The following is a 21,448-nucleotide window of genomic DNA, read 5'->3' as shown; positions in this document are numbered from 1 at the left end:
ACCATGTAATTCTAGAGGGAGTTGAAATTTTAGGTGCTATACACATATATATGTGTAAGCAGGAGACAATTATAGACACACTTGCAGAACAGCTATTACTACGTTGATACAATTGTATCCTAAATATAACAAGTATATTATTAAATTGTACTGAGGAAATATAGAATAATTACCAAAGAATATAATAAACAAACAGTACACTAATGAAATCCAGAACGACCATATTTATGCATACAATAGACCGACGACAGATGATATTTTTTGTTTCCTATATATATAAATATATATATATATATATATATATATATATATATATATATATAGATATCACATACTCTATTTATCTTAACTTATTTTGCCTTTCAATAATTTTGGACCTGATACTATCTTTTAATTAATAAAAATAAAAGTTATATTTTACTATGATAACAGAGAAAAAGTGGAGAAAAAATAACTGCTACATTGTGAATTAAGTGAACACTCTGTGGATACTAATTAAATTTATTTGAGATCTTACTAATAAAAGGCTCTCAGCTCACCCAATACTGGGGCAATTTTACACTGATATTGACAGTATCTGGGAGTATATTTCCCACGATATTAAATTGTACTGAGGAAATATAGATTCATTACCAAAGAATATAATAAACAAACAGTACACTAATTAAATCCAGAACGACCATATTTATGCATACAATAGACTGACGACAGATGATATTTTAATCAGCCTTTTTTGTTTCCTATATATATATATATATATATATATATATATATATATATATATATCACATACTCTATTTATTTTAACTTATTTCGCCTTTCAATAATTTTGGACCTGATACTATCTTTTAATTAATAAAAATAAAAGTTATATTTTACTATGATAACAGAGAAATTGATTTGAACCATAGTGATCCCTTTAGTGCACCAGACTACAATCCTTTCTTTTTCTCCATTTTTGCCGATTCATTTTAGGATTGTCAGGTAGCACCTTCATATACAAAATATTATTATTTGAGACAAAGTCTATGAAGTCTTAGGGTATAAAATTATATAATTATTTCTCTGTACTAGCAAGGATTATACATACATGTTGGTGCTTGATCTTATTCCTTTGTGTATGCCTTTGTATACAATTTGACCTTTGTCAAAGTCAATGAGTTCCTTATGATTGCCTTTTTATTTTTCTTCAAACACATCAACTTCAAGAACTGAGTGATCACTTGCTGCCTAATGCATCCCACCCCCCTGACAGGCACCACTGTAACAAGATAATCAATGTTATTCACTTCACTTGTCAGTAGTTTTAATGTTATGGCTGATCAATTCATCTGTCTATCTATCTATCTATCTATCTATCTAATATCTATCTATCTATCTATCTATCTATCTATCTATCTATCTATCTATCTATCTATCTATCTATCTATCTCTCATATCTATCTATCTATCTATCTATCTATCTATCTCTCATATCTATCTATCTCTCATATCTATCTCTCATATCTATCTATCTATCTATCTATCTATCTATCTATCTATCTATCTATCTATCTATCTATCTATAAATCTATCTCTCATATCTATCTATCTATCTATCTATCTATCTATCTATCTATCTATCTATCTATCTATCTATCTATCTATCTATCTATCTTTCTATCTATCTATCTATCTATCTATCTATCTATCTATCTATCTATCTATCTATCTATCTCATATCTATCTATCTATTTCTATCTATAAATCTATCTATCTATCTATCTAAAAACAAATGTCCTGACTCACTGACTCATCAGTCCAAAGCCCTGGATCTAAAAACATGAAATTTGGGGATTATATTCCTTTCATGACCTAAGCAGATATTTTTAAAAATGTATACCCTAAGGGGCTGAATAGGGGTTACATGTTTCCTCTTGACCAAGGTGTTTGGGTGACAGAGCAACATGGTCCAAGTGCTGCAGGACTGTAAGCTCACTGTCTGGAATGAATGTACCATGGCACACAAGGTTTTTTTTTTGGCACTGATCAGGACCCTCATAAACATCAGGGGCAATGATGCAGTGATGTCACCGTACTACTAGTTGAAGACTTCCGGCAGACTGCCAGTAGTACCGAGGGAAACTGAAGTTTATGAAGTTAAGCATGTGTCAAGGCATCATATTTCTGGCCCCTCATATAGAAAGTCTCTCTACGGAAGAACATGATGGTCCACTTGAGGGGTGATGGCTCTACTGGCCAACACTCCAAACTCCTATTCAAAACAGGAAATGGAGAGTATCCTGAGTTTGAGGAAAATGTGTCCACTCCTGCAGGCCTAGGCACAGTAGTTTAGACCCTAGAAGACCTCACAGCTATCATATACCCTGATACTGCCAATATCCCCAAAAAAGTAAATGGACTGGCTGTGCAAGTGTGCCATTCTGACCCCGAAGAATGACACAGTTACTGTCATTAATGACACTACACTTCAGTAATTCAATGTGGCAGAAATGGAGTTCATATCTGTAGACTCAGTAGTGCAAATGGATGACATGTTCCACTTCCCCCATGGAGTTCGTCATCACCCTCAACCCTACTGGCCTCCCAGTTCACAAGCTTCGCCTCAAAGTGGGGGTTCCAATGATGTTGCTTCAGAATACCTCAACCCACACAAACTCTGCAATGGCACCAGGCTGCAATTAAAGGCCCTCCACAGGAACATCATCAAGACTACAGTGTTCACAGGCTGTGCTTGAGGAGAGTGGGTGTTCTACCACACATCATATACCACTCATACTATCTGATTACCTCTTCAAGTTCAAGAGGTTGCAGCTCCCCCTGAAGGTCTACTTTACAATGACCATCAACAAGTCCCAGCATCAGTCGCTGAAGGTGGCAGGGATTGACTTGAGGGAGGACTGCTTCTCACATGGGCAGTTCTATGTGGCCTGCTTGGGAGTGAGCTCAACTAGCAACCTGATGATACTAGCACATTAGGAAAGAACCACCAATGTGGTTTACAAAGAAATCCTTAAGTAGAGAGAAAAGGTTTACATATGTCTAATAATCCACCTTCATTTCATTCATATTAAAAAAAGCTTAAAAAACTAAATTTATTTAAAGGCATACTACCACACTCCTTTACCCCAGAGGCATAACATTAACTAAGCATATTATTTAAGTTAAAATTTGATGAAGGAAATGGAAATATTAAATATCTAAAGTCTACCAAGGTGAAACAAGGCACATCAATTTATGTACATATATTTTGACCTGGGGATGATGGGCAGAACTTTGACCTAAGGAGCCTGTTATGAGCTTTCCACTGGATGGATTTGGATGAAAACTTAACAGAGAGGAGGCAATTGGTCTGGGATGATCAATTTAATAACTTGAAGATTTAAACCCAGGCAATGCCGGGTACTTCAGGCAGGTTTATATATAAGATAAAAAATAGCAGATACTGTTAATGCCCACTAGCTGTCATAGCACCTTGTGTGCCCCTTGTGTGTGACATGTGAGTGGTGTTAGAACTAATTTGTGCTGGAGCAGTAACAAACAATTCAAATAATTTCCAAACCAAAAACAAAATCATCATTTATTGTACAATATGTATAAATGCTGCTGCTTGTGGTGGGTCCTGAACCTGTTTTTCTTGATCAGAAAGACTCATAATAACATACCATACTGTATACTACATTTGCACCTAGCCAAAAAGAGAATAAAAGATTCTCAACAAATTCAATCAACACTGAGTGATAATGACAACTAATTGTGATTAAAATGAATTTAATAATGACAAAAATTATATAATCATCATCATTATTATCAACATCATTATTAATTTCTTATTATTGTTAACATATTATTTTTTTTAAACAAAGGTTTTAGAGGGACTCACTCAGTCTGTCTTAGCCCCTAGTGTGTGCATTTTCTCATCTGTTAAGGACTTGTTTTTGGTTATTCTCATCAGTCCAAGGCCCTGAGGACTAAGTATAGAGCCAAACAATAGAAAGGCTGCTGGTGGCACCATCCTTGAATGGCAATGGCTGCTCTGTAGAGGCTTTATAGTCTCCTAGTTCTGATTACTGCCAGTTATGCTGATATGTGGTGTCAATCTCCTTATGAACCAGAAGCAGTATCTCCTACTAGAACCTTAACTGCAGACACTTTAATTCATGATAATGCTGGGGAGTGGGGAAGGGGATGTAATGAAGCCCAACAATTGGAAGGCTGATGCTGGCTCGAGACATGAATACTAATGTATACTCTTTAGATGATTTAAAGTGCCATAATTCTGATTACTGGCCATTGTGGTTGGGAGGCCAAGAGTTCAACAGGTGTTTATTTGCCTTGCTGCAGACTGTAAAAAAAATATATATTTTTGGAGTTTGCTATATGGTACATATCATCCTCACCACATATACCTACCTATATCTATAGTAGTCAGTGAGCTGTGCTGTCAGGGTCTCCATCAAAAATAAATCATTATAATTGTTTTAATCAAATCAAAAGAATATCCAAATGAAAGCTGAAGCTCTAAGTCTGCATGTTTTACAAATCCATTTATTATTTGGTCCCCACATATTTTATTTCTATTCTTATTCTAATCTTTATCAAAAAATACAATTGAACAATATTGATGAAAAATTAAGTGTTGAAAGTTCAGAATTGTTCACTTATAAAATGCACTGTAAATGACTATTCATGAACAACCTGTTTTTGGCCATTTTTAATGAATTACAAACCAAAACACAAAAGGAATTTTTGACAAAGCTAAAACCAAAATAAAAAAATATTAGAGCCAAACCCAAAGCATGGATACAACACACATCTCTACTGGGAGTACCCTCCTTGCCATGCACATCAGTTACCTTCATTCCTACAGGGCTCACATAACTCATAGCAGTCACCACTACATTAGTCAAAGGTTGTGACATGTAGCTGTCTTCATCAGGGGAGAAGCAGGACTCACACAGAGTAGAGCAGAGCACATTGCTAACCCATGGTACATTAAGGAACTATGCATCTGCCAATTGTTTGTAAATAAAATGTCTTTAAACTTCCCCCCTGAATCACTGCACATGAATTATCAGACCATCTCGCTCCTCCTAGTCTGTATTCTTTGAACTAAGGGAAGATTTGTTCTGGGGGTAGTTGCTGCCCAGCACTGATTGTACACATCCCAGCACTGGTCAGTCATATGACTGTCAGAGCTGTAGCTATTGCCAGCAATGAGAAAGGCACTGAGACCTGGGCTGGCACCGTAGTGTGTGAGGGTGACAAGGATAATGGTGGCCATTAAATCCCACGGGTTGTGGCTGCCACCAGAGCCATGTAAATAAGGACAAATCTTTGGAAACATCCTTCATTACTTTTGTTAGGGGGCTCAACGGCATCTTCCAGGGGCTGGTGCCCTAGGCAGCTGCCTATTAGTAGCGGCACCTTGCAATAAATCCCTTTGATGTGTTATGTATAAAATGTTTCCATACATTTGTGAAGATTTTTATTATGTAGTCTATCAAATTGTCCCAATCTGCTTGAATTTCTTGGAGTAATTGTTATTCCTGATAATGAGAACACAGTAAAATACTCAGTTTAATCACTGATAAAAGTTGGATTCTCCACCTTCCATGAAAGTTACTTTCTGTCTAATCAGTAGAACAACCTGGGAAAGTGACTTGAAATTTTAACTCAGGCATTTTGCCTCGGAAGCTACAGATAAAAGTGATTGGACACTGAGAGCAAATAGATCAATGACATTTTATTAACCTCAGTACTGTGTATGTCACCAGGTGCAGTGATTACTGCAGACACCCTTCTTGGCAAACTTTCTACAAGTTCCTGGACAACAGCAGGCGATATATTTTGCCATTCTGCCCTAAGTACAGTGACCAACTGTGACACTAAAGAAGATTGAGTCAGCCTAGAAATCACCCATTGCTCTAATTTGTCCCAGAGAGTCTTAGTGGGGTTAAGATCTGGAATCTGAGCTGCCAGTCTATCCGGGTTGCTGAATTTCCTGTATACCAGTCCAGCATCACCCTGAAAACATGACAGGTGGCATAGTCATCCCGATAAATACATTTGTTGTTCCCATAGAACTGCCACAATGTAGGGAGCACAGAGGTATTGAGAACATCTCTATATACAGTACCAGCTGAAACACGGGAATTTCTAATTATTTTTGTCTACATAGTGTATTTCACTTTCCAGTCAAAATATTTTAATGTGGAAAAGTTAATTATCTTCTTTATACTATGACATATGCTTTGTATCAAACATCAACTGAGTTCCTATATTATACAGAATATTTGATAATCACTTACCATGCCTTTTTTCCATGTAATTTTTCCTGGTTTGATATGGTAATCCTGCGCATCTTCTAGCAATTCTCCAAAGGTGGTCATGGGTATTACAACAAATTTATGTCTAATTTCAGTTGTATATATGACCATGTTTGCTAGAGACCACATAGAGGGCAGATCTCCTCTCTCATTATAGATCATCTCTTCCCCAGTGGGATCTGTGTAATGAAGGTTTTTCATATAGTGGCGCTTTCATAGGGAAATAAAAATAGAAAATGTAAAAAAAATTTTTTTTACTTTTTATATGATATGAGACTATTTTTGGGCTAATACTTTCTATTATACAGTATGCAACTATATAGGTTTTGTGGGCAAAGATCATATTTAGTGTCATATTCATATTAGTGTCCATTCTATACAGGGTCATCAGGTGATAATTGAAAGCATGTACAGCATAAAGAAATGGATTGTTATAAACAGACTATAAGGTAGTCATTAATACATGCTGTTATCATTGCTGTTTATAATTGTATTAATAGGTGAATATATATATATATATATATATATATATATATATATATATATATATATGAAAAATTCTAAATTGAATCAACAGATAATTTCTGGAATAAAGACTGGACCAAACAACCGCCGTATTGGTATGGACGACCAGACAATGATGTACTAGGTCCAAAATGTAGTATCAGCGTTATATAGCATTATACAATATATCAGAAATACTGATGATATAAACTGATACTAATAAACATATAACACACAAGAAATTAGAAAGATGGTTTAAATCAAGCATAATAAACCTGTGACTGAAAACTACTGTATAACGATACCTCTCACTTAGGGTAAGGGGATAAGTGGCTTCTGTATCCCATGTACCGAAGTATTGAATGGGATATGAGCGGACTCTCCACATGTACCATGAGGGTATGAAATAGTGTGATAGAGGATAAGCACCGCTACCCCTGTATATTCACCTAGACTGGATATATCATTGCTATTATTATGGTGGAATACCTGGGGAATGGGAAATATCCAGAAACAATGTGAGGAGCAGTGAGTAAGGCAGTGTCTGAAACCAACTCTGTTGGATCCAAAAGTAATTAGTTAGTGTAGGCTGCTATAGAGTATTAGTAAATGGCACTTGCAGCACTATAAGAGAAGAAAAAAAGGAGAGACAGCGCCGGTATCTGCAAGGAGCGCACATCACCCCACTGTTATCAAATGACAGCGCAGTGGGAACAGTAAGTGAAGTGGTGCAGCACCGGATGTCCCTAGAAAAAAGACAGTAAAGATACCTGTGTGTGTATTGTGGCAGTGGGTCCAGAGAGCGGGAGTCCCCACGTGCACTCTGGAGGCTCCCTACTAACAAGCAGACGCGCGTTTCACCTTCTTGTTAGGTATCATTGATTTACAGCGACATCTGATCAGGCCAAATATTGTGTCAATTGGCCTGATCAGATGTTGCTGTAAATCAATGATCCCTGTCCATAGTCTATTAGGCTGTAATATGCTGCGGTGTTTGGAGGAGGTCGGCTTTCCCAGAGACTGTCGGCGGGTGCCAGATGAGGGTTGACGTTGCCTCAGCAATCGCTACTGTCTCCCTTGGCAGCTGTGCAGCCCGCTATACTTGCCGGGTTAAAGCCAATTTATAGTCACCTATACCAAACACCGTAGCACTGTACAGCCTAATAGGCTATGGACAGGTATCATTGATTTACAGCGACATCTGATCAGACCAATTGACACAATATTTACATATATATTTTTTTTCTTCTCTTTTTTTCTGGACATTAATTTAATATATCAACTGGACTTTTTTTGCAGGTGCTCATCAATTACTCCAATTCAGATTGCACAAGATACTCAAATGCACTATTTATTCAAGTACTATTTTTTAATTAGTTTTATATGCTCATTAGAGTTTTACTGTTGCAATTTAAGAGACAGTGTATTTGACAACTGAATGTTTGTTTTTATTAATTGAAGCATATATATTTTTTATAATAAAAGGGTGTATTTTTATATGTGTGGAGCCATGACTGTTTTTTGATGCATGTGAATCCTGCGATCTAAGCACTAATAAGGCGTATTAGCGCAGTCCGTGAATAATTCATGTTCTGTCTTTTTTTGGGTATTCATAAATCCCATAGTTTAAGACTTGCTGCTTCAATTTAATTAATTACAGACATCTGTGCATTTAATTGAATTTATTTATTATTTTCCTGATAAGCGCCAGTATCATTAGTTTGTTGGTTATATCTGTAATGTTTAGCAAGACTGCGAAGCCATCGGTAATATCGAGCACAATCGTAGCCTCACACACACTTACACAAGCTCTGACCTTACTCAGGAATTGCTAACTTCAGCGCACGCTATGAGACCTCAGGCTGCATATGGCATCACAGTTGATAATTTATGAACACCCATGGAGTGCCGCTGAAACGCACTGGAACCCCAGCATTTTGCCGACCACCCCCCCCGTCACCACCCACAAACTGCACTTCCTATCAACTACTCTGCAATGGGTATGTGTAGTCTCTGCAACTGCAGTCACGATCACAGTGGGCTATTCACGCACATGCACTGCGATGCATGCACAGTAATCAACAATCGACCCATTTCATGCGTATTAGCAACTGCGTTCCTTCCTGAATCAGGCCCTTTCTTTGCTGCAGTCCATTGAGCTTTAACAAATTAGGCCAGGGTGCATTTACTTTCTTGTCACAATCTAAATAATAGAGCCAACGCGATTTGAGGGCAGGAAGTGGTTCCGTATAAATATTGTATTAATCGTGACTACCAAAAACATCTTACTTTGTGTACAGTAAATACATATAACTTACTAATTGTCTTACTCCATATGTCTGGGCATTTTTATCATGTTGTATCAGTTTGTGCAAAGCGTGAGCCAGACCATATACTGCCGAGAATGTATAGTACAACTTTGACTCAGTAATTCCATAGAAATTTGGCGGAAGATGACTTTTGTCCGTACAGTTCACCCCAGAAAAGTTATGTATAAATTGATAAAAAACATTTTTTAATTTGTTTGGGGAAAGACAATGAAATATCCAGAGCCAAATATCTTCCAATAGTGGATCGGTTGGGCGATTAGATGGGTTTACATTATTAACATGATGACTAATACTGGATATATTTTTAGGGGGAAATATGAACATTAAACTACAATTAACTGATGTAAAGATGGTTTCTGCCATCATTTTAACATTAATCCATGAGTCATGTAGGATTAGTGTGATATTTTCATTTATATTTTTAGATTTATCAAAATACTTAAAATAATTTATAGAGAATAGGCCACATATTATTATAACTTTAGAAGTTAACTTCTCAATCTCAGTCACTTTTCTTCTGTTAATGTTGTCATCATTAGTAAATTTAATGATCAACTCGATGCAGATCCCATGCTGGGTCATCATTGTACTCAGTTCTCGTAGTTCCATGTCCCCACTACCATCACTTGGTGTAATGACTCCAACCCAGTTCCATCCAAAATGTAGCAGACACTTCACAATCGCAGCATAACGGACCCGATCCCCTGGGACAATCCGGTAAAAGGTTGGGTATAATTCTCTGTCATTTAGAACAAGGTCAGTGGTTCCATAATTGATCTGAAAAAACATAATATACTGGGGAATATTGTAGGTATTGCTATTATTTATTCATCACAAATATAGATGTATAATGATTAACGAGGGGACAATGTTTTAGAAAGGTATCCAGGCACATTACAGGGACAAGTGTTCCTCTGCTGGTTTCCCCATTTTATCACAACAAATATTTAACTTATTAGGAGGCTTCATTGCAATCAGCTCACATGGGTTGTTCTTTCTGCATAGATATACAGACAATTCTGCAAATGGATTGGGCACGGGATACCGGCGCTCGGCATCCCGGCCGTCAGAATCCCGATACCAGTATACCGACAGGGTTAGGATACAAACACCTGTTAAGTATCCTAACCCTTTCCCTACCCCCAAACTTAACCCTCTCTACATGCAGCCTAATCCTAACCTTTCCCTCCACCACAGACTAACCATAAACCTCCCCTTAGTGCCTAAACATAACCTTTAACCCTAACACTTATACTTACCATTGGAATATATATATATAGGTACAGGGTGTAGAGTCACTAAATGTGACAAAACACACAGCATCACTCCAAGGTTTCTGTTATCTAACAAGGATTTAATGCAATTTCAACGATTCAAGGCCTCCTGGCCCTGTCGTCAGGAATACAGTAAACAAACAAACATAAACAGACACTTACCTATATACCCCACCAAGTGTACGCTAGAAGTGAAGCAACCACTGAACTGACCAGAGAACGCGAGTTGCCCTCAATGTGACGTCACTCGTCTCACCTCCGGAGGTTGTCAAGACAACCTAACACGCTCCTGCGGTCATTGGCTGCCTAGAAAAAACACAATGAAACAAACACATAATGAAAAGACAGAGACTAGTGGATATTATACACAGTAAAACTGTAAAGCACATATCTCACATAAAAATTATGTAGTGCAGAAACAGACTACAAGAAGCAGGTATTAAAAATCAATAGTACCGGGAGGCTACCTATATACAAACACACACGGTATAGAGGATCACTAATGAATTAGAAGAAAGAGTTCCAAGCAATACGTTTATTAAGCCCATAAGGCTGTACAGTGTTCAATCTTAGGATCCATTTTGCTTCAAGCGTAGTAAAAGCTGCCACTCTGTTGCCAACCCTAGGTAATTCCAGAATGTGATTTATGATTTTGTAACGTAGAGTGGACAACTGATGTCCCATTTGTTTGAAATGTTTGTTAACCGGCTGCTCTACATCTCTTCCAGTCAAAGCCAATGGAATGGCAGACCTATGCAAGGCCACACGTTCCTTAAAGGACCGAGAAGTCATGCCTACATAACACAAAGAGCAAGGGCATGTTATCAGATAAATCACAAACTTGGTGTTACAAGACAACACGTCTGATTTTATATTTTTTGCCAGTGTGTGGATGATGGAACAAGTTGCCAGTTTGCAAAAAGCCACAAGCCACGTAGGACGGACATTTATAACAGACCGGTCTTTTATATGATGTCATGGGATCCAAGGATTTATAGTCCGTGATGTCGGCATGGACCGATAGATCTTTGAGATTCTTTCTACATCTGTAACAGACCATCGGTTGGGTCTTGCTGGAGATCGGATGATCTTTGTCACTTGAAATGATTGGCCATAGTGCTTTCGAAGCTTGAGGCAATACCGCACTGGAAGAAGAAAAGTTGTGACCCAAGGGAAGAGATCCTGTTTGATGTTTTTAGGTTTAGATGTTAACAGATCTTCTCTTCTCTTCAAAGGGTATCCCCTAGTTCAAAATTTATGCACAAATTCATCTTAATGGCCTGGCAATTCATTCCTATTGCTGATGATACTTACTATTCTGATCATCTGGAAGAATGGAAGACCTTTTTTAAGGGATGGAGGGTGATGACTTCCAATAACCAATAGGGTATTCCTATCTGTATCCTTTTGGAATCCTCTCTGATGGTGAGATTACTCCATCCTGGATGTTGATATTCACATCTAGAAAATCTATTTTAACCTTATTCCATCTATGAGTGAATTTAATTGGAGAATCAGACTGGTTAATGTCCATAATCAAAGACTCAAATAGATCACTGCCACCGGGCCACAGCATGAAAAGGTCATCTATATAGCATGTGAAAAGTTTGATGTAACGAGTGATGTTAGGGGACCCAAAAAATTGTTTCTGTTCCTGCTAGAACCCACACACTTTTGAAAGGTGAACTATTGCAGAATATTTTGCATTGAGGTGTGATTTAAACATGGAGTCTACCTTGACATCTAATATGGCTGCCACAGAATTTGTGGGTTTAAATTTACCAGTGGGAGAGACTTTGTGCTTTACAGATGCTGAAGCCAATAGCATCTTATTTTCATCTGATTTGATAGAAGACACGATTGACATACAGGTGGAGGATATTTACCATCAACTTCTGAAACTAAGGAAACGGGAAATTGATTACCTACTCCATGGTACAACCTTGTCGGACTACTTCCGCCAGAAATTAATTCCTAGGGGCTTCAGGGTCAGGAATACCCCTACAATAGATAGGATGAACCCTGAGTTTTGCAGGAGATGGGTAACTGTCCTAAATAAATGCAGCCTGGATTTAATGCTCCTTGTCATAGAGGAGGCTGGAAAGGAACTTACCAGTGTTAAAAACAAAATATCAAATAAAACTACATATTCCTCTTTATTGGCTGACCAAGCTCATAAATCCTGGTGGCAGAAACTAAATGCACAGTGTGTTGCTTACAAAAAATAATTGTTGAAGTTTAAAAAAACTAAACTCCTAACTGTGCAACAAGATTATGAGGACAACGGGTGTACCATTGGTTAACGGGCACCAGACAAGCACAAAGACCGAGAAGTTTCCCAGGGCAAAAATCATGGCGAGCCCGATATGATAAGCCAACAGGTGAGCAACAATCCTCATGGAGTGATAGCGACTTCGCAGTTGCGGAATCGGAGTCATCCCATTCTCAAAGAGCCCCTTTAGGCATACACACTCGGGCCAAAGGGTCAAAAGACTTGGTTGTACCAGAAGAAGTGGCCAAAATGAAAGGATTTTCAAGAGGCGCAACCAAAAAGAAAAATTAGTCTTTAACCTTTAATCACTGACTAAAACGTAGCAACAAATATTAATCAAGGGGTTATCTTTCATCCCTACTAATCCTCACAATGAATTTAATTGGCAGGTTGATTTGCATAAAATGACACGTAATCTCTGCTGTAAAAAAATTTTTCAAAACCAGCCCCCCTTGGATAATGTAAATCTCCTTACTCCGTTTTTGTCAGCGCTTTCTCGATCAAAGTTTGATCCACCTTCTACTAACTCTTCCATTAGAACAGCAGATTGACATACATATGTTAAGTTATCAGCCAATCCTACTATACAATTCCATCAAGAACTTAACACCATTCTAAAACAGGCTCAGGATGATAAAATGATTAATCAAAAAACCTATGAAACAATACAACAAAAGGATCCTATTACTCCTGTCATCTACACAGTCCCTAAGATTCACAAAAATATTTATCCTCCGCCAGGGCGGCCTATCATCTCCGTCAAAGGTTCTATGTACCAACCGGTTTCGCTTTTATTAGACTCATTGATACAACCACATGTTACTCAACAGCCAACATGCCTGAAGGATACAACTTCTTTCCTGAGTTTATTAAAGGATTTTCCAATGATTAATGATAATATAATTATGTGTGTTATGGATGTACAGAGTTTGTACACCTCTATACCTCACACGGCAGGACTGGCAGCTATGAGATCTTTTCTCAATAATTTATAATCTCCATTAGGTCTTGATAAAGAGCTATTTAAGATGCTCTTGGAATTAACAATATCATGCAATTATTTCCTGTTTGATGGGGAATACTATCTTCAGCAGTATGGGTGTGCGATGGGGTCCAATGTGGCCCCGTTATATGCCACATATAACGTCACTCCTTACCTCAAACTTTTCACACACTATATAGATGACTTTTTCATGCTGTGGTCCGGCGGCAGTGATCTATTTGAGTCTTTGACGATGGAGATTAACCAGTCTGATTCTCCAATTAAATTCACTCCAAGATGGAATAAGGTTACAATAGATTTCTAGATGTGAATATCAACATCCAGGATGGAGTAATCTCAACATCGGTATTCCAAAAGGATACAGATAGGAATACCCTATTGGTTATGGGAAGTCATCACCCTCCATCCCTTAAAAAATGTCTTCCATTCTCCCAGATGATCAGAATAGCACAAACAGCAATAGGAATGAATTGCTGGGCCGTTTAGACAAAGATGTGTATAAATTTCAATCTAGGGGATACCCTTTGAACCAATTGAGTGCAATTAAACAATGTGTGTTGGTTCTTAATAGAGAAGATCTGTTAATGTCTAAACCTAAAAACATCAAACAGGATCGCTTCCCTTGGGTCACGACTTTTTCTTCTTCCAGTGCGGTATTGCCTCATGCTTCGAAAGCACTATGGCCAATCATTTCAAGCAACAAAGATCTTACAATCTTCAGCAAGACCCAACCGATGGTCTGTTACAGATGTGGGAAGAATCTCAAAGATCTATTGGTCCGTGCCGACGTCACGGACTATAAATCCTTTGATCCCATGACATCATATAAAAAACCTGGCTGTTATAAATGTCCGTCCTACGTGACATGTGACTTTTTGCAAACTGGCAACTTGTTCCATCATCCACAAACTGGCAAAAAATATAAAATCAGACATGTGTTGTCTTGTAACACCAAGTTTGTGATTTATCTGATAACATGCCCGTGCTCTTTGTGTTATGTAGGCATGACTTCTCGGTCCTTTAAGGAACGTGTGGCCTTGCATAGGTCTGCCATTCGAATGGCTTTGACTGGAAGAGATGTAGAGCAGCCGGTTGACAAACACTTCAAATAAATGGGACATCAGTTGTCCACTCTACGTTACAAAATCATAGATCACATTCTGGAATTACCTAGGGGTGGCAACAGAGTGGCAGCTCTTACTACGCTTGAAGCAAAATGGATCCTAAGATTGAACACTGTACAGCCTTATGGGCTTAATAAACGTATTGCTTGGGACTCTTTCTTCTAATTCACTAGTGATCCTCTATGCCGTGTGTGTTTGTATATAGGTAGCCTCCGGTACTATTGATTTTTGATACCTGCTTCTTGTAGTCTGTTTCTGCACTACATAATTTTTATGTGAGATATGTGCTTTACAGTTTTACTGTGTATAATATCCACTAGTCTCTGTCCTTTCATTATGTGTTTGTTTCATTGTGTTTTTTCTAGAAAGCCAATGACCGCCGTTTTACTGTGTATAATATCCACTAGTCTCTGTCCTTTCATTATGTGTTTGTTTCATTGTGTTTTTTCTAGAAAGCCAATGACCGCAGTTTTACTGTGTATAATATCCACTAGTCTCTGTCCTTTCATTATGTGTTTGTTTCATTGTGTTTTTTCTAGAAAGCTTTTTTTATGGCTAAAAGGTTGCACCGAGGTAGCTGCATGACTATGCTAAGCAACACGAGTGGGCTGCACAAACACGTGGCCTATCTAGGAGTGACACTGCAGTGGCAGTGGCAGACAGGATGGCAGTTTGAAAAACTAGGCCCCAAACAGTACATAATGCAAAGAAAAAAAAGAGGTGCAAGATGGAATTGTCCTTGGGCCCTCCCACCCACCCTTATGTTGTATAAATAGGACATGCACACTTAATAAACCAATCATTTCAGTGCCAGGGTCTGCCACATGACTGTTGCTGAAATGATTAGTTCGTTTGGGCCCCCACAAAACAAGCTGGCAATTAATGTGTCCCTGCACAAACTGCTTCTACGGAGGCAAGATGTCATCCTCATCCTCCTCATCCACCGATTCCTTGGATGAAACAGGAAAAAGGGATTTAGGTGTCCCTGGACTGCTTATGGTCTTAGCCAAAGTTTCTGAACTTGACAGTAACTTTTTATGAACGCGCTGCAGGTGCCGTATAAGGGAGGATGTTCCTAGGTGGTTAACGTCCCTACCCCTACTTATTTCACCTTTACATATGGTACATATGGCAAGACTGTTGTCTTGATTTGGATAGAAATATTGCCAGACCAAAGAGGTGGAATGTTTGGTCTACTGCCCAGGCATGACCGTGATGGGCTTTTTTATCCAACAGACAACAACTGTCTCCCCCGGAGCCTGATTTAAACAAACCACATCACCATCAGAATCCTCCTCGCCAACTTCCTCCTCAGCGCCAGCTACACCAGTATCCTCATTCTGTTGTACTTCAACAGTGACATCTTCAATTTGCATATCAGCAAGTGGACTGTGGGTGCTCCTTTCAGCACTTGCAGGGGGCGTGCAAATGGTGGAAAGAGCCACCTCTTCCCGTCCAGTGCTGGGAAGGTCAGGCATCGCAACCACCACCACACTTGGACTCTCCTTGGGGATTTGTGATATCTTCTTAGAATGCACAGTTCTTCGCTATGCTTTTGCCAGCTTAACCATTGGGCATCGGCCTTGGCAGACGACGTTGATGGCATGTTATCGTCTATATCATGACTAGTGGCAGCAGCTTCAGCACTAGGAGGAAGTGGTTCCTTGATCTTTCTCTATTTTATTTTTATCGGAGAAAGTTTGGTCCTCCATTTATGTTATATCGATTTCATATATACGTGCGGCTAAGGCGCACACAAACACAGAAAATATTTTTTTATTTTTGCTGGAGAGTAGTGCACTTTGTGGGTTACACCACCCTTTATGAAATGAGCCAGCCGGCTCTTTACTTATGGGACACAGGCGCACGCTTGGCGCTGCTCCTTTGTTGATGCACGTGCGGCTACTGCGCACAATATTCACAAACACAGAAAAAATGTTTTGATTTGGTTTGGAGTGTACTTTGGGGGTTACAGCACCCTTTAATGGTCAAGCCAGCCGGCCCTTTACTTATGACACAGGCGCACGCTTGGCACTACTTTGTTGATGCACGTGCGGCTACTGCGCACACAATTCACAAACACAGAAAATATTTTTTTATTTGGTTTGGAGTGTACTTTGGGGGTTACAGCACCCTTTAACGGTCAAGCCAGCTGGCCCTTTACTTATGACACAGGCGCACGCTTGGCACTACTTTGTTGATGCACGTGCAGCTACTGCGCACACAATTCACAGGCACAGAAAATTTTTTTTCTTTGGTTTGGAGTGTACTTTGGGGGTTACAGCACCCTTTAACGGTCAAGCCAGCTGGCCCTTTACTTATGACACAGGCGCACGCTTGGCACTACTTTGTTGATGCACGTGCAGCTACTGCGCACACAATTCACAGGCACAGAAATTTTTTTTTATTTGGTTTGGAGTGTACTTTGGGGGTTACAGCACCCTTTAACGGTCAAGCCAGCTGGCCCTTTACTTATGACACAGGCGCACGCTTGGCACTACTTTGTTGATGCACGTGCAGCTACTGCGCACACAATTCACAGGCACAGAAATTTTTTTTTCTTTGGTTTGGACTGGAGTGTACTTTGGGGGTTACAGCACCCTTTAACGGTCAAGCCAGCCGGCCCTTTACTTATGACACAGGCGCACGCTTGGCACTACTTTGTTGATGCACGTGCGGCTACTGCGCACACAATTCACAAACACAGAAAATATTTTTTTATTTGGTTTGGAGTGTACTTTGGGGGTTACAGCACCCTTTAACGGTCAAGCCAGCCGGCCCTTTACTTATGACACAGGCGCACGCTTGGCCCTACTCTGTTGATGCACGTGCGGCTACTGCGCACACAATTCACAAATGCAGAAGAAAATATTTTTTTTTAGCACTTGGGGGGAGCACCCCTGACCGATAGAGCACCCCCTGGACAACACTACAGCACCCCTTTAGGACTGGGACACTGAACAGGAATTTGGAGTGGACACAGCCCCTATGGACAACTGACTGCACAACACAGTCCAGCCAGCCCCTATGGACTTTGAAGTAGTGGACACAGCCCCTATTAACAACAGCAGCACAGCACAACACAGCCAGCCCCTATGGACTTTGAATTAGTGGACACAGCCCCTATGGACAACAGCAGCACAGCGCAGCAGAACACTACTCTGCACTACACTACACTACACAGCCCAGCCAGCCCTAACTCCCACCCTCCCTCTTCACTGTCCACAGCCGAGTGAGAAAATGGCGCCGACGCGGGTACCTTATATAGGATCCAAAACCCGCGAGACCCGGAAGACGGGATGATGACGTTTTGCCTCGATTTCAGATCCGAGTCAGGCGGGAAAAGTCGAGCTTGACTCGGATCGGCCTTGGATCGGGGGTGCTCGGGGGGGTTCGGATTTCAGAAATCCGAACCCGCTCACCCCTAATATATATATAATCGAGCTCAGGGAGGACAGAAACCTCCCATGAAGCAGAAGGGCATACAGTACTGTGCAAAAGTTTTAGGCAGGTGTGGAGAAAATACAGCAAAGAAGGAATACTTTCAAATATAGAAGTATTAATAGTTTATTTTTATCAAATAACAAAATGCTAAATAAATGAACAGAAGAGAAATCTTTATCAAATCAATATTTGGTGTTAACACCTTTTGCTTTAAAACAGTATCAGTTATTCTATTCTTCTAGGTACACTTGCACTCAGCTTATGAAGGAACTCGGCAGGGATGTTGATCCAAACATTTTGGAGAACAAGCCACAGATCTTCTGGGGAGTTAGGCTTGCTTAAATCCTTCTGTCTCTTCATGTAATCCCAGACAGACAACATGATGTTGAGATAAAGGTTCTATGGGGGTCATATCATCACTTGCAGGACTCCTTGTTCTTCTATATGCTGAAGATAGTTCTTAGTGGCATTGTCTGTATGTTTGAGGTCATTGTCCTGCTGAGGAATAAATCTGGAGCCAATCAGACGCCTCCCTGAGAGTATTGCATGATGGATAAGTACCTGCCTGTATTTCTCAGCATTGACAACACCATTAATCCTGACCAAATCCCCAACTCCATTTGCTGAACTGCAGCCCCAAACTTGCAAGGAACCCCCACCATGCTTCACTGTTTCCTGCAGACTTTCCATATAGTACTGCTCCTCAGCCCATTTGTTACAGCCAAATATTTCAAATTTAATTATTTGCCCAGATCACCTGCTGCCATTTTTCTGCACCACAGTTTCTATGTTTCCATGCATAGTTGAGTCGCTGGATTTTGGCCACAATTCTTCCATGAAGACCATTTCTAGCCAAACTTCTCCGACCAGTAGATGGGTGTACTTGTGTCCCACTTGCTTCTGCCAGTTCTGAGTTGAAGGGCTGGAGAGTGGTACAATAATGAGTAACTGCAGGCAACAGTGAAGTATGGTGGAAGTTCCTTTCAAATTTGAGGCTTCGTAGACATAAAGTAATCACCATACACCTCAACAAGTTGGCAATTGATTTTAGCTGCCGATGTGCCCTTTAGATGCAGAAATCTGACCACACTACACACCTCAATGTGTAACCATGTGTACACCTGAACCGATGATCTTACTGCTGATGTTGGGACAGTATGACTGACATGAGGTTCAGTCTAATGGCCATGAGGGGAAGCAGTGGACTACATGAGAATAAAATAGAAAGCTTTACACGTGGGAGAGGTCTTGTTACATTACTTTTGAACCACCCTCGTATATAGTGCTGGCAGAATTTGGCCTGATGTTTTTCCAGTTCTACCATCTTCTCAGCTCTCTGATAAAATATGTTATACCCCTAAAGTGTATACTTTCCAGATATATATATATATATATATATATATATATATATATATATATATATATATTAGGGGTGTGCACCGGCCACTTTTCGTGTTTTGTGTTTTGGTTTTGGATCTGGATCTTTCTTCGTGTTTTGGATCTGGATTGGTTTTGCCAAAACCACCCTTCCGTGTTTTGGGTTCTGGGTTTTGTGTTTTGGATCTGTATTTTTTTGAAAAAAAGCATAAAAACAGCTAAAATCACAGAATTTGTAGGTTTTTCTGCTCCTATGCTATTATTAACCTCAATAACCTTAATTTCCACTCATTTCCAGTCTATTCTGAACACCTCACACCTCACAATAGTGTTTTTATTTCCAAAAGGTTGCACCGAGGTAGCTGGATGACTATGCTAAGTGACATGAGTGGGCGGCACAAACACGTGACCCATCTAGGAGTGACACTGCAGTGGCAGACAGGATGGCAGTTAGAAAAACTAGGCCCCAAACTGTACATAATGCAAAGAAAAAAAAGAGGTGCAAGATGGAATTGTCCTTGGGCCCTCCCACTCACCCTTATGTTGTATAAACAGGACATGCACACTTTAACAAACCAATCATTTCAGCGCCAGGGTCTGCCACACAACTGTGGCTGAAATGATTGGTTCGTTTGGGCCCCCACAAAACAAGCTGGCAATTAATGTGTCCCTGCACAAACTGGCTGTACGGAGGCAAGATGTCATCCTCATCCTCCTCATCCACCGATTCCTCACCCTCTTCAGTGTGTACATCCTCATCCTCACAAAGTATTAACTCGTCCCCACTTGAATCCACCACCACAGGTCCCTCTGTACCTTCTGGGGCTGGTCTCCCTGGAAGAGCTGATAATTCATTTTGATGAACATCATCTTCTCCACATTCTGTGGAAGCAACCTCCTACGCCTTTCGCTGACAAGGTTCCCGGCTGCACTAAACACTCTTTCGGAGTACACACTGGAGGGGGGGCAACTCAGGTAAAATAGAGCCAGTTTGTTCTTGGGCCTCCAAATTGCCTCTTTTTCCTGCCAGTACAGGTATGGACTGTCTGACATGCCTACTTGGATGCTGTCACCGATGTAATCCTCCACCATTCTGTCAATGGTGACAGTATCATATGCAGTGACAGTAGACATGTCAGAAATTGTTGCCAGGTCCTTCAGTCCGGACCAAATGTCCAAACTTGGTCCTGCCTGCCCTGCATCACCACCAGCGGGTTGCTTAGGATACCTAAGTTTTTTCCTGGCAGCCCCAGTTGCGGGAGAAAATGAAGAAGGAGCCGTTGACGTGTCACGTTCCGCTTCAGCTGACAGTGTGTTCACCAGCAGGTGTTTGCACCTCTGCAGGCTTGTGTCGGCCGGAAAGAGAGACACCACATAGGCTTTAAACATAGGATCGAGCACGGTGGCCAAAATGTAGTGGTCTGATTTCAACAGATTGACCACCCTGGAATCCTGGCAAAGCGAATGAAGGGCTTCCTCCACAAGTCCCACATGCCGAGCGGAATCGCTCCATATTAGCTCCTCCTTCACTTTCTCCAGCTGCTTCTGCAAAAGCCTGATGAGGGGAATGACCTGACTTAAGCTGGCAGTGTCTGAACTGACTTCACGTGTGGCAAGTTCGAAGGGCTGGAGTACCTTGCACAACACGGAAATCATTCTCCACTGCGCTTGAGCCAGGTGCATACCCCCTCCTTTGCCTATGTCATAGGTGGATGTATAGGCTTGTATGGCCTTTTGCTGCTCCTCCATCCTCTGAAGCATGTAGAGGGTTGAGTTCCACCGCGTCACAAC

General features: G+C 40.2%; 1 protein-coding gene across 1 annotated transcript in view; it reads right to left on the bottom strand.

Annotated features, from left to right (window-relative positions):
* Positions 1-9,118: 9,118 nt before the first annotated feature.
* The window catches only part of LOC148481530 (vomeronasal type-2 receptor 26-like), a gene marked incomplete at its 5' end in the record, with an annotated part of 115,204 nt that continues 102,874 nt past the window's right edge, over positions 9,119-21,448 (bottom strand). Inside the window, one exon of the mRNA XM_088453287.1 lies at positions 9,119-9,940. Within this exon, the coding sequence (XP_088309413.1) occupies positions 9,119-9,940 (822 nt within the window). The remainder of the gene's footprint in view (positions 9,941-21,448) is intronic.

The sequence above is a fragment of the Taudactylus pleione genome, unplaced genomic scaffold, assembly GCF_031769625.1.
Source record: "Taudactylus pleione unplaced genomic scaffold, aTauple2 ptg000575l, whole genome shotgun sequence".
Classification (NCBI taxonomy): Eukaryota; Metazoa; Chordata; class Amphibia; order Anura; family Myobatrachidae; genus Taudactylus; species Taudactylus pleione.
The sequence above is the reverse complement of the archived record's forward strand: the minus strand, read 5'-3'. Positions and strand labels throughout refer to the sequence as shown.